This window comes from Musca vetustissima, unplaced genomic scaffold, assembly GCF_032173495.1.
Source record: "Musca vetustissima isolate MV318-11 ecotype Yass unplaced genomic scaffold, APGP_CSIRO_Mvet_v1 utg52412, whole genome shotgun sequence".
NCBI classification, from domain to species: domain Eukaryota; kingdom Metazoa; phylum Arthropoda; class Insecta; order Diptera; family Muscidae; genus Musca; species Musca vetustissima.
The window spans coordinates 156,055-173,752 of record NW_026874930.1 but is presented as its reverse complement, the minus strand read 5'-3'; the positions used below and the strand labels follow the sequence as shown (position 1 = coordinate 173,752).

The 17,698-nt window shown below is 34.0% G+C and overlaps 1 protein-coding gene across 4 annotated transcripts; it reads left to right on the top strand.

Moving 5' to 3' along the window:
* Positions 1 to 7,107: 7,107 nt before the first annotated feature.
* On the top strand, positions 7,108 to 11,549 carry LOC133337438 (uncharacterized). Of its 4 annotated transcripts, none has more exons than XM_061545662.1 (6): positions 7,108 to 7,181; positions 9,486 to 9,714; positions 9,769 to 10,362; positions 10,427 to 10,614; positions 10,688 to 10,844; positions 10,914 to 11,549. In XM_061545662.1, the coding sequence occupies exons 2-6, from the start codon at positions 9,639 to 9,641 to the stop codon at positions 11,405 to 11,407; spliced, it is 1,509 nt and encodes a 502-aa protein (XP_061401646.1). In that variant the 5' UTR covers positions 7,108 to 7,181; positions 9,486 to 9,638; the 3' UTR covers positions 11,408 to 11,549. The 4 variants fall into 4 exon arrangements, 2 of the variants coding, with proteins under 2 accessions (XP_061401646.1, XP_061401647.1); XR_009754588.1 differs by lacking the exon at positions 7,108 to 7,181 and having other exon boundaries at positions 7,559 to 9,714; positions 10,688 to 10,723; positions 10,759 to 10,844; XM_061545663.1 differs by lacking the exon at positions 9,486 to 9,714.
* The last annotated feature ends 6,149 nt before the right edge of the window (positions 11,550 to 17,698 follow it).

The following is a 17,698-nucleotide window of genomic DNA, read 5'->3' as shown; positions in this document are numbered from 1 at the left end:
ACGATATAATCTCTCCTGATTTCACACTTACGGTCAATAACAGGGTACATTTGTACCTTTTTTTGAATAAAAATGCTGTAAAATTTTTAATAATGGAGATATTTGGATCAAATTTTGAGGAATCATTCTTGAGGTATTTTCACACATAATCGAAGAAAAAAATTATAAATATTTTCCATATATATAATTTTTACAATTTTTTAAAGTCATTACCTACGTAGATCAATAACCGTGGTACATTTGTACCCATCCAAAGATAGCTCTGTAACTCATTAAAAAATTGGACTATCGTGAGGTTTTTTGTTTTAAATTAGTCTATACTCATCTGATCTAGGTGTAGGAACTCAAAATAATATATACATTAAAATAATATATATTTAAATCCATGCTAGATATAGATAGATTATCATTTAAGCATAGATTTAAATATATATTATTTTAATGTATATATAATTTTGATTTCCTACATCTACATCAGATCCGTATAGACTAAATTAAAACAATAAACCTCACGATAGTCCTATTTTTTAATGAGTTACGGAGCTATCTTTGAATGGGTACAAATGTACCACGATTATTGATCTACGTATACTTTTTTGGTTATTGACCGTAGGGTTAATAGAAGTTTTAAATCCGAGAATTATGAATATACGAACCAGTAAAATTCACCATTTTTCTACTTTATATAATGGTTGTATGCTTTTCAGAGAAATACTAGCATTTTCTTATCTAAAAGTTCTATGCATTTTATTCCGCATCTCGTACATATTCACCTTAGTACCTAGGCAGATGCATCAGCACAGAATGACTGTCATTAGTAGATGACTAAAGCTGTGAGAATTTGCCAGCACCGGCAACATACAACACTGCTTTGTGGCACAAAACAGTAGGCAAGCGCAAAAAGCAGATGACAACGGCTTGCGGTTAGTTCGATGTAATGTCGTCGTCGTCGCTGTGTGCACGCTTTTTGTACAACTTTTATAAACTTTAATGTCTCTTGTGCTGAGACAGCTCTAATCTTTGCAGCATAAAAGCATTGTCAAACAAAAAACCACCCAGATACTATCAACAATAGGTAGGTGTGTGTGTGTCCGGGTTTGTAGGTGGTGGTGGGTAGGTCGTTTTGTTCGCAAATAGAGGAAGATCTTTGAATTGCGGTATTTGCAGTATAGAATAAAAATACACACAAACCCACACTGAGAGAATAAGAATAACAATCAACAACAAAAACGAAGTAAGAAAAACTCATTAAATGCGATGGGCGATGATGATGATGGGAATTGAGGAAGGAAGCGACAAACGAAACGTCAGAACATGCAATTGCCGCTCCAACAAATGTTATGGTTATGTTCACAAGTTCTTTATGTTTTGCGTCAATGCAGCGTTTGTCAGGCAAATCAAAGTAAATGAAGTGCTGAGCAGTGTCGCTGGCATATGGGTGCATACCTCGCACACACTCACACGCTTATGAGTATGCATGTGTGTCAGTTTAACGCTTAAATTGCACTTTGTCTTTGGCGAATTGTTGTCGAATGCATGCCCGAACGATGTTCACAACCCAATGTTGTTGCTCTTGTGCCATTTACCGAACATACAACAAGCCATACAATGACTTTTGTGCATCGCGAACGAACGGTTCGACGGTTGATTGGTTGGATGCATGCATGTTGATGTGGCATCAACATGTGGAGCATCCATCCCATGTGTACATCAGTCGATTAATTGTTGTGGCCACTGTTCGCTGCGCCAATAAGTGATGGCATTTTCGGTTGTTCGCCTAATTTATGGTAAAGTGTCACGTGACTGTTGTGGCATTTTAACGGTTATGAGCAACATTTATTGAGTTTTGAGTTTGTCCATGGCATGAATGGGTATGGGGTTGGGTGGGGGTTGAGACTGATACTATCTGAAATAGCAACAAAACACAAATTCAAATTTATTGATGCCACACCAAACATGCCAACGAGAGTTATCGTGGTAAGAGAATAGACAAGAAACAAATTATAATTATATTTTATTGTTTTAAATTATAATAAATGTGACATTAGAATACGACCAACATACATACATATGTGATTTGTATCTAAGGTCATCTGACAGTGCTTGCATGCAACAGAATGCAAGGGGTATTCATGAGGTGGCTGTTAATCCATTATAGTCATCATAAATATGTTACATGACACTTCGTCTAATGGGTATTTTTTAAATTCCTCCAACCTAATTTTCTGTTTCATCTCCGAGGTTATGAAATACCACACAACTGAACACTATATGAAAGATTTAGGACGGTTTCTGTGAATTCGAGCGACAAGTTTTCAGTCTAGAAGGCGATAGGTTCTGCGTGGTACCATCGTAATTTGTAACTGATGTTGTTAAGAGTCTATATACTTTCCATAAGTTGGTCTGGTCGAACAAGGGAGACTTCTCCCGCTCCAAAGAATGCAGACTGATTCAAATTATTTCAGAACACAACACCAGCAATGAAAAAAAGCTATCGAAAAAATATTAGGTATGTTCTTACAAGGAAAGATGGGTACAATTCCTTTTGGAATCTTTCCACGCATAACTTCACCAAAAATTTGATTTTTTTAGATTTTTATTTAGATATATTAGGTTGGGGACAAATAAATCCATTGCTTTTTCGTCGAAAAAGTCGATAAAATTGGAGAAATGATCGAAGTTGACCGGCTAAAAATCGACCATAAAACAGTTTTAAATCATTTTCACAAATTGGATTCATAAACAGAAAATATAGGATGGATCGAACTTCTATCTGCGAAGCCTTGGCCAAACGGAATGAGATAGACCCATTTCTTAAACGGATGGCGACTGGTGATCACATAGGACAATCCTGTGCGAAAACGATCGTGGTCAAAGAGCGGTGGAACCCCTCAAATGGTGACCAAACCAGAACTAACGGCCAGGAAGGTTCTGCTATGCATTTGGTGGGAATGGAAGGGGATTATTCATTATGAGTTGCTTCCATATGTCCAAATTCTGATCTCTACTGTCAACAACTGGAGCGTTTGAACATAGCAATTGACCAGAAACTGCCAGAATTGGCCAACAGGAGAGGTGTCGTATTCCATCAGGACAACGCTAGGCCATACACATCTATAGAGACTCGCCAGAGACTTCGGGCGCTAATTTGGCAAGTTTTAACGCATGCGCTATACAGTCCGGACTTGGCGCCAAGCGATTATCATATTTTTCTTGCATTGCAAAATTTCTTTAATGGTAAAAAATGGGTATATAGGGAGTATTGTGAAAATCGACTACTAGAGTTTTTTTTTTTCAAATAGAGAGCAGGACTTCTATGAGAGAGACATTATGAGGTTACCTTTAAAATGGCTACAAATCATACAAAAAACGATGCATATTTGGCCCAGATCGGACATTCCGAAGCATGTTAAATAAAGACCTGTATTTCATATAAAAATAATAGACTTCTTTTTCCCCAAACTAATATTTTTTTGCCTGGGCCAACATTGGGCCACAAGAGGTTAAATACCTTACATCAATCCCTGATGCCTTCCTACGTCCATGAATTTCATGAATTTGTCTAATTTGTTTTAACAATTCCATAGCTGATTATCGTTTTAACACTCTCCCCAAGTTAAGCATGCAATCATCTACTTGTAGCCCGTTCACATTAATTTGAAACATTTCCAGACAAACGACGTCGACTTGTTCAAATGCCACAATAAATTGCATCAAATGTTAGCTGCATCTCGTTGGTGTTGTTGTCGTTGCCTTAATGTTTCCATAATTAGTTCGCATCAATGCCTGAGGATTGTTTGTGTCTCAGTTCGTGGTGACTACTCACTACCTTTGGGCTGTGTGTCAGAACCTTTTCTTCTTTAGCTGTTATCATTGGTGTATCTCCTAGTTCACCTGACGCAGAGGTGGTGTATAGATGATGAGAATGCAGTTGAGTAGATATTTGGTCGATTCAAGCAGCAGAATACCAACCATCAAGTGGGTTTTAAGGTTAATTAGACTTTCTTTAGACAAATAAAGGCACGATAAAAGCAATTGTGGTAAACTTAGGATGAGTATATAATAATAATTATAAATAAATCTTTGAAACACCGGTTATTTATTGTGTGTATCATATTTTTCGGTAAATTAAAAAGTAAACATTAAAACAATTTAATCAAATTCTATACAGACAAAAACTGTAATGTAAAAGAAACGGTTCCCCACTAATCAATTCCAAAACGATTTTTAGCAATGATACACATACAAGCGTATGTATGTCTCCGACAAAAATTGTATGTAAACAAAACTACATTTTTTACAAAAAAAGTGTAATAAACTTTGTACAACGGAGAACAACTGTCAACGCCATCCATTTGGAGGAGCACCAATCTACGTACTCACAACACAAAACATCTGTGGTCACTTACAGTTTTCTGTGGCACAGCCAGGCAACAATCGGACAATGGCAGCAGGTCAATTCCAGAGACATAGTTAAAGAAACGAATTTACGCTTGAATGGAATTCGACTGGCCCCAGAGAAACGTTGCCATTCCAATCTTTTTAGCATTGATACTGGACTGAACAAATGGCTGACTGACTGTTTGTCAGTCTCGTTCGGTTCGCTGTTACAATAATCATTGTTGCAGATCTCATTTTGTTACGCTTAAATACATGAATTGCATTTTGCTCTACAACTGACACACTGGCAGCCAGCAGTGTGGACACATCGTTGATTCGTTGATTGGCCGGCAACAACGATAGCAGTGCCTCGGGCCAGAGTTACACAGCTACTTGAAGTTAATCGATAATGCAAAAGTATGCACTTTGGCCATGTTTTTGTTCGATTCGAGTGGATAGAAGTTCGAACAGATGAACAGTTAAGCGTGCTCGTGAACTGGCTTCTTTAGGCTTTAGCCATTGTTTTTGTCTTTTCCGTAATAAGATTCATTGAACTTCGGCTACTGTTTTGTTTTTCATGCAAAATTCAGTGTTTTGCTGTGGCTGATCAATTGATGTTTCCGTATCTGTAATCTCCTAAACATTACTATTGATGAATACAGATATAGATTATTAAGAAAAAATTTTGTTTCAAAAAAAAGTGTTTAAAAATTTTTGTAAACAAATGGAGGTACAAATTTGCAGTGAGTTCCAATTAAAGATATCACTAATGAATCATGAAATTGACTAGTAAAAATGTCGTTATGCTGGGCCGGGCCGAAATTTATGTACCCTCCATCCGGATAAAGACTTTTAAATACCAAAAATTTTAAAATTTGATTTCTGCACTGCTAAAATATTTGACCAAGAAACAAATCGTTTTATTTCTAGGTAGAAATCCCACAAGATTTGTGTATGTGTACATAGAACAATTTCAAAAGTAGACGAAAAATAACGACCTGTATTGTAAAAATGCACGGATATCGGTTAAAAAATAACTCAAACATACCGCCGTAGCAATAACAAGGAAACGGTTCGTGTTCTACATTTTCTAATTATCATTTGTATATACATGCGTCTACTAAAATGTCATTGTTTTTATGTATCGTCTACTATCTATCTACTTAACGTATTCTCATACCTCCTCCCATAATAGATATCAATGATCGGCTTATACAACGCATTCATGTCGTATGTGTTGATTTTCTTTGTTTTGCGGTTAAACTATAAAGAAAATACAAATTTCAGTGACACATAAAAAACCACACATGCACGAAGAAAGCTCGAAATATTTGATATGTGCCACAGGGTTGGAAACATAAACCATTACAAAAATGGAAATTACTTTCCTCACATTTTAAGCCATTCCACATGAAAGACTAATATGAGAACTCTTAATTAGGTTATGAAGAGGAAGTTTCAGGATTCAAATGTTCTCAGCCAAAAATATGATACACGAGAAGTACTAATGGTTTATTATTAAAATTAAATCCATTGGGTACAATGGATTTAATTTTAATAATAAAATTAGAAATAAAATATAAATTTAAAATCTATATAGACTACTGCTTAATAAATACACCCATAGCTATTTAATTATTATACATCTGTCTTTCCTTTTAAAACATTTTAAAATAAAATTATATATTTGTACGTTGTATGTACATAATATGAATGTACGTTCGTTCTATTTTCCATCGCAACATGTACTGAAAATATGACCCATTTGTGGTCTTCAACATTTGATATTCCAACTGCGAGACTTAATACGAATCGAGCAAGAAAAAAATAATATCAAGAGTACAATTGCAAATGTTTGCCACTTATTCAGATACTGTATAGAATTACAGATGATGCTGATGATATCGTTTTGCTAGTGATTCAAACAACCAGTCGTAATATTCCAAATTAAAACTGCGAATCACAAAATGGTGATGATGATGTCAATCTAAGAAAAAAATCTTAAATCATTTAAAGTTAATTTTACACGCTTCATTAAAGATGCTACAGGCAGACCAAATCACGTTGAATAACTATTTATTAATATAATATACATATGTAAATACACTGAAAGAAAAGTTCATCATCAAGGTAATGAAAAAAAATTATCAAAAAATCTTCATCAAATTGGTGTAGAAAAAACATTGTTTTTATGAAATCGGTGCTCAATTTGATGTTTTATGTTTTCGGCTGAAAAACACCGTCATCAAGTAAATGAAGAAACTTTCATCAATTTGTGGTCATCATGTCATAATCATCATAATGAAATTAGTTATCAAATTGAAGAAAGCTATCATTAAATGTTTTTAGTTTTAATTTTTCCACCCCCTGATGTTTGTGCGTTTATTTCGAAAACACGCACACACAAAAACATTGCTTTTGTAGTATACTTATTCAGGCATGGGAGTTATTACCTTTAAACAACATAATCTTGAATAAGAATTGGTTTTAAGATTTTTAATTTATTACATGTCTTTTATATCATCCTTTAGTTTATTAATTTTTCTGCCGTTTGCGGGGTTAAACTTCAATAACATTTTATTGCTGTATTAAAACTATTTTTGGTAGTTTTCAGAAAAACGAAAGAAACTCTAGCATAAAATGCAAAGTCACATCTCTGGCATGCCAATTGAGAAAATCCCGTTATGTCTGCAGCGTGCGAAACAGTGCTTGAATAATAAGAAAAAAGTGACATTTATTGTGATCAGACGTTGATAAAAGTGTTTGTAATATTTTTGTGCATTGGAGCTAATAGAAGTGTTGTAAGTTAAAATGGAGTGTTTTGTATGTTCTAAAAATTTTAGTAATATAGAAAAATATTTGTGGCATTTGCAAACATTTCATGGTTTCCAAAATAGTGATACATTCAGGTGTACGATATGTAACAGCGCATTCACAACTAAAAGTTCCTTTAAAAGGCATCTTACAAAAGTTCACAGAGAAATATTTGTGGAAAAACATTGCGGCTCCACGAAAAAATTACCAAGTCAAAGTGATTTTAGGAATTTGGAAAAAAATATACTACACAAAAAATATGTACCTAAAGAGGTATGCATCGAGAGCCACTGTGAAGAGACTTCTGATTCTGGAACATTCGATGAAGTACCAGTAATAGAAAATCTTTTTGAAAATAATTTAAAGTTTCAGACTGGTTTGTATTCCATAAATAACTTAAGTCGAAAGGACGCTGAAAATATTCAGACTTCTCAATACAATCTTGTAATTTTACCACTTCTAGACGTTTTCAAAAAATTTGCTGGCAAATTAGATTTGGATTCAAAGCAGGAATTATTTAAAACTATTCGTTGTTGCAATGAAGTTTTGAATTCAATAAAATCTGAGTACTTATTAACTAAAGAACTTAAAAAAAGAGATTTGTGTGAAGATTTAAACATTTCTGTCATTGACAAAAGCGGCGAGCTCATTCACAAAAAAGGCAATTTAACTTTCGCTGAAAAAGAGACCACAATGGCAACGCTTTCCCTAAGACATTCTTTCAAAAAAATTCTTCAAAAAGATAACTTATTGTTAAAAATGATTGATCATATGGAATCTTTAAACAAATCTTCGCAATTTACCAACATCGTGCAAGGAGATATGTGGAAAAAGAAGGCCGCTATGTATCCCAACCAACTTGTAATTCCTTACTTTCTATATTCCGACGATATAGAATTAAACAATCCTTTGGGTGCACATTCCACAACTCATACCGTAACAAACTTTTACTTCTCTTTTCCTGTTTTACCAAATGAAGATACCAAATTGGACCATATATTTTTAGCGGCATCAATTAAAAGTAGTGACTTGCAAGTACATGGAATCGACAAGTGTTTGTTACCACTTGTTAACCAGTTAATAGATCTAGAAGTGGCAGGCATTGAAATCGATTTAAACAACGGTAAAGTGTATAATCCTCACTTTTTGCCTTGTTTAATTATTGGTGATAATTTAGGTCTTAACACCATATTAGGCTACAGAAAATCATTTAGTGGTACATTTTGCCGATTATGCAGAATTGACAAAAATATGAGTAACGTAACAACGTCCGCTATTCCAAGTCTTAAGAGGACATATGCAAATTATAGGCTTGACGTAAATACCGGGGATCCATCTAAGACTGGCATCGTAAGCGAATGTGTATTTAACAAAATTCCGTCTTTCCATGTTGTTGACAACTTGAGCGTAGATGCAATGCACGACGTTTTCGAAGGAATTTGTCATTATGATTTGTCTTTTGCCATACTTTATTTCACAAATACCAAGAAATATTTCTCTTTGAAAACCCTTAATGCTCGAAAACAAAAGTTCGATTACGGGGAACTTGAAATAGGAAATATTTCGCCCAAAATTACTATAACTCATCTCAAAAATCGCCATTTAAAAATGTCAGCAAAGGAAATGATGACGTTTTTATTATATTTTCCATTAATTGTTGGTGATATGATTCCAGACGATGATGAGGTGTGGATATTTATTTTAACACTTATACAAATTGTAGAAAAAATTCTCAAATTTTCGGTTACGGAGTTTTCTATAAGTTCTTTAGAAAATCTAATTGAAAAACATAATAAAGATTTCATTAGGCTTTTTAAAACTAATTTGAAACCAAAATATCATTTGTTAGTTCACTATCCGGAAATAATAAGAAAATGCGGACCTGTGCGGAAGTTCTGGAGTTTCCAATTTGAGTCTAAACACCGCAGTTTTAAGTTGTACACACATGCTATAACTTCACGAAAAAACATATGTTTTTCATTAGAGAAAAAATATCAGTTCACTTTTTCAAACTTTTTGCTAAACTCGTCTACAAGCAATAATCTTGTTGTTTTACAAAAAGATTTAACCGTGTGTGAATTAAATGATGATATATGTGCTCAACTTAAAATACCTAAAAGACAGTTATATTTTTATAATAAGGTTATATTACAAAACATTGTATACAAAAAGGATCTTTTCGTTGCTGAATGCGAAATTGACTATAATATTTATAGAATTATAAATGTATTTTGTTTGGATAACCATATTTATATATTTGGTGAACGATTTAAAGACGTTGTTTATTGTAGCCATTATAGAGCTTTTGAGATACACGTCAACAAAGTAGAGGGAGCCTTTGCGGTCAATATCAAAAATCTTATTGGACATCCAACAACAGCCATAAAAACCCATACAGGAAAATATATGATAAGAATAAAAGAGTTATATTAATATATATAAAAATGGCAGCTATTGAACATCAATTAGAAATTCTACTCAAAAAATGGAACTTACTACATTTACTTTCCAACTTAAAAGGTAATATATAATATAACTTAAAATTAAAGCTTATTTATTTAATGTATTTTCCAGATGAAAATATAACGATTGATGTCTTACAAATAATTAACAGAAAACATTTAGAGGAACTCACACGAAGATTTAAATTAGGAGACAAAATAGTTTTTGAGTTTAATATTAATAAATGGAGAGAAGAAATCGGAAAACCTATTGAAAACGAATATTACTCAGACGTGGCCAATATTTCGTCTATCTCACGGAAATCTAGCTGTTCTTCTATTACTTTATCTCAAGAACCTCTGAAAGAACGCTTTGACTCCAATACCTGTGTAAAACTGACGACAATTTTGAACCAAAATAAAATTGGCAAAAGAATTTTAGAGACCTATAAAAAATACGAACATATAAATGAAGATCAACGAAATTTAATAATTACAACAATAGCTAGTTATTTTCATGCAAATGAGTTGCACATGTCTTTACAAGAAAGCTATAATTTGGAAAAACAAATAATAGAAATGTTTCCCAATGAGAAACTCCATTCTTACCGCACCGACAGACGTGGAAAGCTATATGTAAAATACAACAATATGAAAAGAAATCACATTTATCAGAAAGATAGAGATGTCAATTCACCTAAGGCATCCAAACCTGCAGATTATATCGGTAAATTATTCGAAAAAAACGTTATGATTTATACAAATGTAGTAAATTTGGGTTTTTATTATAGTTTCTGAAGAAAACGCCAAAGAAATAATTCATAGTTTAAAATACGATAATGTCGACCAAGAACAATTTTTAAAAATGTGGCAGTCATGCGCAAATTACCGAATACGTCAAATTTTTGATGAGCACGATAACCTTAAGGATATATTTAAAACCTGGCCACAGTATAAAGAGGGTCTTGGAGTAAAGTTGGTAAGTATCTTAATTTATATGTCCATCTTAATTTAATATTCTTTCTACATGTGTGTGTTGATATTCCGTTTAGATTAACATGGACTTCGGAGTGCTGCATAAAGACTACACACCAATATTCGAATGGGAAACTAAACTTATTACGGTGTATAATGTGATTAAGAAGGAAAAATACATTAAAGATGCTGGAATTAAATCAGTTTTCGATAGAATTGATCCATCAGACGCAGGTTTGTTACGAATCAATTTTCATTAGATGCATATCATTAAATAACTAATATTTTTATTTAATTTTGTAGCTTCAAACATGTCTTTATTTATGATGCGCTTGACTTGGTGTCTACACGGCTACTTATATCCAACATCAAAATACCTCCGTAAAGATAAAGATGGAAAGAAAACGTATGGGAAATACACCATAAAAGACTCCCAAGAATCGTCAATATTCCTCGCACGAAGTATCCAAGAAGTAGACAACCACTTAAATTTCTTAGAAAAGAGAAATGAGAATATTCAACCTTTTATTTTTGTTGTTGGAGATGACAATTTAGAAGATAATGACTACAATTTCTATGTTTATTTAGACCATGCATTGCTACATTTTGTAGATTTCCAGCGAGCACTAGATACTTGCTTCAAAAGCTTTTTCTTATTTAATTTAGAATTTCCCGGAGCATCCAATCAGTTCTGGATCTTTGTTCAAGAGTACTTCTATGACATGAAATCAGCTCACACAAAAAATTTTTCAAAAATACTAAATATTTTAAGCGATTTAAATTATACCGAGAACTGATTTATATATAAATTATCTACATTTAATATTTAATTTTGTATTTGAATATAATTCAAACGCTTATGTACATTTTTAAATTTTATCACATTTATTTATTAATTCATTATTCTAAGGAAATATTGAAATCTATATTCATTGTAAAACCCGTAATGAATTATTTTTTAAGTTTTTTAATAAAAAATATTTCCTAAATGCCTAAAATATTTGTATTTATATTGAATTTTGTAAAATTTAGAACGGCGTTTCTAGAGCGGAAAACAAAATTCAGTTCGATGTTAGGGCTTCATTGATTAAATGTAAATTATACATTAGTTTGATGCAGTTTATTCATTGAAGTTATGTAATTTTAATGAATAAATTACGTAAGTTTGATGAATACCTTTTATTGGAATGATGCAGAATATTCATTATATAGAGATAATAGAACATCAATTTGAGTATATTTTTTCATCGAAAGGAAGAAATAATACATCAATTAAATGAACTTTTTCTTCAATATGATGACATTATTTCATTAAATTGATAAATATTTTTGATGAAAATTTGATGTAAAATTCTTCATTATAATGATGAAACGCGTTGTAAGCTCAAAATCGAAGAAACATTTCATCAAAGTAATGCCCAAAATCATCATATTGATGAATTTTTTTCTTTCAGTGTAGTAAGTTATCCTGCATAGCCGTATTAATTTTGCAGTAAGACCAAACGTGAACATGGCTTAAAACACTTCTGAACGGATCGGGCTGTCGAATGCGGCCTTATAGTCGAGTACTATATATAATATTGGGTTCTGTTATGGTAACTACCCTTTCCATCCAGATGTCTGTTTCTATTGATTTGTTTTTTCCAGTAAATGTGAAATCTAGCAAGTTATTTAAGAAGAAATCCTGGACAAAGTACTTTCAAGAAGAGACAACGTGACAATTGTTTAAGCACTACTGGATGAACGGAGTCGCATGCCCCAGTACTGCTTACAGCACTGTGGTGTAACATCTACAATTATCCGTATATATCGAACCAATTCCCTAAGGAAAATATATCAACGCTTATGCTAACTCAAAAATTATTATTTATTAATATAGCATAGGATTTCGAACAAATCGAGATATTGTGTCGATTAAATTTTATGCAGAAAATTAAGATTTTTAGCACTTTATAAGATGGAGAAAATGCACATTATCATATAGAAATGCACATTAAAATCTATAGTCTAAACGCGCTTCAGGGGAGAATTTTTCTTATTTGCTGAAATTTTTTTTAATTTCCATACTATATTCGCGTTTTTTGTTTACTATATAACCCTCACACCACCTTCTTTAACATCCGATCACGCTTCTATCTATACTAATAAAAGAGTAAAGTGTGTGACTGACTGACTGATTTAAAGATTCATCAAAGCCCAGACGAAACGGCTGAAGCTAGAATCTTGAAATTTTGGGTGAGGGTCACACTTGGTCCAAAGGTGACAGATAAGGCAGGGGTTTTGGAAATACGTACTAGAACGGTACGAAAAGTACTAATCTATACTAATAAAAGAGTAACGATTACTGATTTAACGATTCATCAACGCCCACACGAAACGGCTGAAGCTAGAATCTTGAAATTATGGGTGAGGGTCACTCTTTGTCCCAAGGTGACAGATAAGGCTGGGTTTTTGGAAATTCGTACTAGAACGGTACGAAAAGTACTAAAAAGTACTAATCTATACTAATAAAAGAGTAACGATTACTGATTTAACGATTCATCAACGCCCAGACGAAACGGCTGAAGCTAGAATCTTGAAATTTTGGGTGAGGGTCACTCTTGGTCCAAATGGGATAGATAAGGCTGGGTTTTTGGAAATTCGTACTAGAACGGTACGAAAAGTACTAAAAAGTACTACATGTGATACCATTTGTATTTGTCGAACCGGTGGAGCTAGAACTCTGAAATTTGGGTTGGTGGTCGTTGATTGAGTGTAGGATAGATGTACTAAAGGGTTTTTTGGAAATTCGAACTATAACTATCCGAAAAGTACTAAATATGGTACATTTTCATAGCATGTGAATGGAGTGAGCTAAAAGCTTCAAATTTGGAATGTAAATTAACGTTGAGAAGTAGGGTCGATATGAGGAGAGTTTGGAAAGCGTGTACTCATGTGTACGAAAAGTACTATATGGTACTATATTTGGTACAAATTTGATTTGGAGGCACAAATCGAGCTGGAATCCTGAAAATTGAAATTAACATTACCGTCGGAGTGTAGGATTGGGATATGTACGTAGTTTAGGAAATTTTTACTTATGTATACAAAAAGTACTAAATCGTACTATAATTGGTACAATTTTGATTTGGGTGAACCCAAATTGAAATTGGTACTAATGTGTACTAAATTTGGTACAATTTGAATTGTGGGTGAACCGATAAAGTTGGAATCCTGAAACTTGGATTTAGGATGACTGTGCGGGTGTAGGATTGAGGTATGTAGGAAGTTTTGGACATTGATACAACTATGTACTCACTTTGCTACAATTTAAATTGTGGGTGAATCAATAGAGTTGGAATCCTGAAACTTGGATTTAGGATCACTGTGGGAGTGTATGTTTGGGTTAAGTAGGAAGTTTTGAAAATTCGTACTACTGTGTACTAAATATGATACTATTTGGAATATAATTAAGATTTTATCTAATTCATGATTTCAATTGGATTGCATGATGTTGGTAGTAATGGAAATTTTTACTTATGTGTTCTAAGTGGTGAACCGATAGAATCCTGAAATTTGGAATTAAGATTGGGGTATGTGGGAAGTGTTGGAAATTCGTACTGATGATTGTTAAAGTAGGTAGTTATGGAAATTTATATTAATGTTCACTAGCTGATACTCAATTTGGATTTGGGTGAAGCTATATTAGATTTTTTCAAAATAAGTATTGCAAGAGTACAAATGGTAAAAACACCAAATATAGTATAGAGGTAGATTTCTGTTGCGGTCGGAATGGGTGTGTAGGTTTGAGATATAGAGGTAGATTTGAGAACATACTATGGCAGAACATACGTACTAAATGGTTCTAAAATTTTAATAGTGGTCGATATAGGGTTTTAAATTCGCTAACGAAGTAGCGGGCATATACTAGTACATATATATAATTCTTAGAAACACGTTATTAAAAAGTGGTTTCATTCATTAAATTTTACATAAATTCCTCTTTGTAATATTACATTTGATCGATACAGCAGCTACAAAATAATTTAAATGGAATCGTTGTCAAAAATTCCATTAACTTTTGGCGTCAATATACCGGCGCCATACTTCATGTCTTACAGTTTTGACGCTGCCTAAGGCTTTTCATTGTGCAAATTAGCATAAACTTGTTATGATGATAAGATCCCCAATTTCCAGCTCCAATCCAATTTAAATAACCATTCGATCTCATTTATTACAACTTGGAAATATTTATCGCTGAATTATTCAAACCAGACATTGTTTGACGATAAATCTTGTTACACATTAGAATTTATGTAAAATACAAATAAAAAATTACCCAAAAAACAAGATAACATTAATAACAATAACAAAAAAAAAAAACAAAAAGGAAGTTAAATCAAGCAAAATTCCAAACAAATAAACGAACACATGACGTAGATACTGTTATATTTTGTTCAGACATAAGACATATTTTATTTTTATTACAATTCCACGAAATGTTTTTAATCCATCAAAATACCTTCTTCGTTTCTGTTTTATTATAACAAGATTTGTTGTTTTGCTGTTATGTATTTTTTTTTATCGAAAATAAAAGTCTTTGTCAATTCTGCTACCTTATTCCGATCGGTGTGATATCGCTTAAATATTCCAATTAATTTGTTTGACGCCAACGAGTCGATAAACTAATAAAAGTGGAGATTTTGTTTTCAATTTGTTATCATTAAATTAAATCAGTCGATATGGAAGGAATTAATTTGTTTGTACACTTTGTTTCTCGAAATGATCATGGTCTACAGTCTAGACATTCGACTAATGTCTGAAGGTGTGGTATTTTGTCTATATCCATTTATTACAAATTGGCAATAAATCAAGAAGATATTATTGTGGTGCAATAAGGTGTATAAAGAATATATCCGGTGTTATCACACTTAAAAGCATTCTTCTTTACCTATGAATAACAGTGCTTGGGCGCCATTTGTGTTTATTTAACACTTTCAGACGTTAATAATTTCATTTCGTTCCAGATTCCCGAATATACTTTCTTAGCTGGATTGTGACAGAACATTTGTTTCATAAGCCGAGGCGCGTTGGTCTTGCCCGAGTTTTTCCAATATGAAAATGTTCTCTTCCACTTGATCTTTCCATCTAATTCGTGGCCTTCCCCTTCTGCGTGAGCCATCAGTTGGCTCATCATCCATTCTCACAAGCCAAGCCGTTGGACTATGTCAATGTCCGAGAATAGATGGTATAGCTCATGGTTCATTCCACGGCGATATTCACCATGGACGCAGATCGGCCCATAGATCTTCCGGAGAATTTTTTTCTCAAACCTTCCGAGAACTGCCTCATCTGCTCGCGTAAGTACATATGCTACAGATCCATACAACAGCACGGGTAATATCAGCGTCGTGTAGAGTCTGAGTTTGGTTTGGCGAGAGGTGGCTTTGCTTTTGATTTGCTTACTCAGACCATAGTGGCATGTGTTGGCCAACACTATTCTCCTCTGGATTTCAAAGCTGATGTTATTAGTCTTGTTTATGGCGGTACCGAGGTATATAAAATGGTTCACTACCTCGAAGTTGTAGTTTTCAAGTTCCACAGTTGGACCGAGTCTGCTGGACGTCTTGCGCGTTGATAGCATCAGCTTGGTCGTTTCGCCATTTACTGGATGTTACCGCTCACAATGGTTGACCCATTATGTCGATGTCATCGGCATAAGCGAGTAACATGTGTGGTTTGGTATACATAGTGTAATTTTTTGTTCACATTTGCATCTCGTATGACGTTTTCCAGCAGGATGTTAAAAAGATCACACGACAAACTGTCACCTTGTCTGAATTCTCGTTCTGTTTTAAAGGGCTCCGAGAGGTTCTTTCCCACTTTAACTGCAGAATTTGTGCCAGTTAATTTTATCCTGCATAGCCGTATTAATTTTGCAGGAATGCCGAACGCAGACATGGCTTTAAACACATCTGAACGGACAGGGCTGTCGAATGTGGCTTTATAGTCGACGAACAGGATTTGGCGCAAAGTAAAAATCTGGTCAATGGTGGATTTACCAGGTCTGAAGCCGCATTGGTATGTTCCAATAATGTCATTGACCATTGGCTTCAGACGTTCACACAGCACGGTGTATAGCACTTCATATGCGATGGGAAGGAGACTTATTCTTCTAAAGTAGGCATGTCTTCTTTTTGTGCACGAGTCACAGGATGCTGAAGTTCCAATCATTGGGCATGCATTCCTCTAGCCAAATTGTACTAATCAGCTGATTTGGTATACACTCTACACCATCAACTCTTATTGGTTCTGGAGCGTTTTCTGCGCCGCCTTCTCCATCTCTACTGCATGATGTTCCTGCACCAAAGCCTTCAGTTTGGTGTTTTACTCGTTTGTAGAATTTCCGAACTTCATTCTGACTCCTGTACATTTTGATTTGCTCGTCCTCACGTTTTTCTTGTTCTTTCTTCTTTTTTCTGAAAATACGTTTCTCCTCTCTCTCCTTTTCTCCCGATTATTCTTCACCGCATTACGTTTTGCTATATATATAATGTCTATCATATGTTGAGCGGAGTAGGCTTCTGCTATCTGTTGTGTTTGTAGCATTTCGACGTCGTGTTTCCGTGTTACATTAGATCGCACCTTTGCTGCAACATTAAGACGGGTGCGAACCTTGGCTGCCACATCGATCGAACGTCTAAAACTCTGGATGAATGCCTTTCGAATATAAAAAAATGATCAATTTGATTTCTCGTTGCTTGATCAGGAGAAATCCAGATGGCCTTGTGTATGTCGATATGCCTGAATCTGGTGCTGCTAATTACCATGTTTTTGCTGCCGCGGAGTCAATCAACCTCATGCCGTTGTCTGATGTTTCTTAATGGAGGCTGAATTTTCCGACGGTAGTTCAAAAAATATTTTCCCTTCCGATTTTTACATAAACATCTCATTTACTGGATTGAATCTGCAGACGAGGTTTTTTATTCTCTTGTTAAACACAAAATCGCAGCCAAATTCATGTCTCGTTTCATGGCAGCTATAATACATGGCGTAATCATCTGATTCACTAACACCAGCCCCTTCTATTGCATTTCCTGTAAAACAAT

Bases quoted from the DNA above. Each gene is read 5' to 3' on its own strand.
- LOC133337438 (XM_061545662.1), top strand. From the start codon at position 9,639: ATGGCAGCTATTGAACATCAATTAGAAATTCTACTCAAAAAATGGAAC. The intron at 9,715-9,768 runs GTAATATATAAT...TGTATTTTCCAG, and splicing joins TTTACTTTCCAACTTAAAAG to ATGAAAATATAACGATTGAT. The intron at 10,845-10,913 runs GTTTGTTACGAA...TTAATTTTGTAG, and splicing joins AATTGATCCATCAGACGCAG to CTTCAAACATGTCTTTATTT.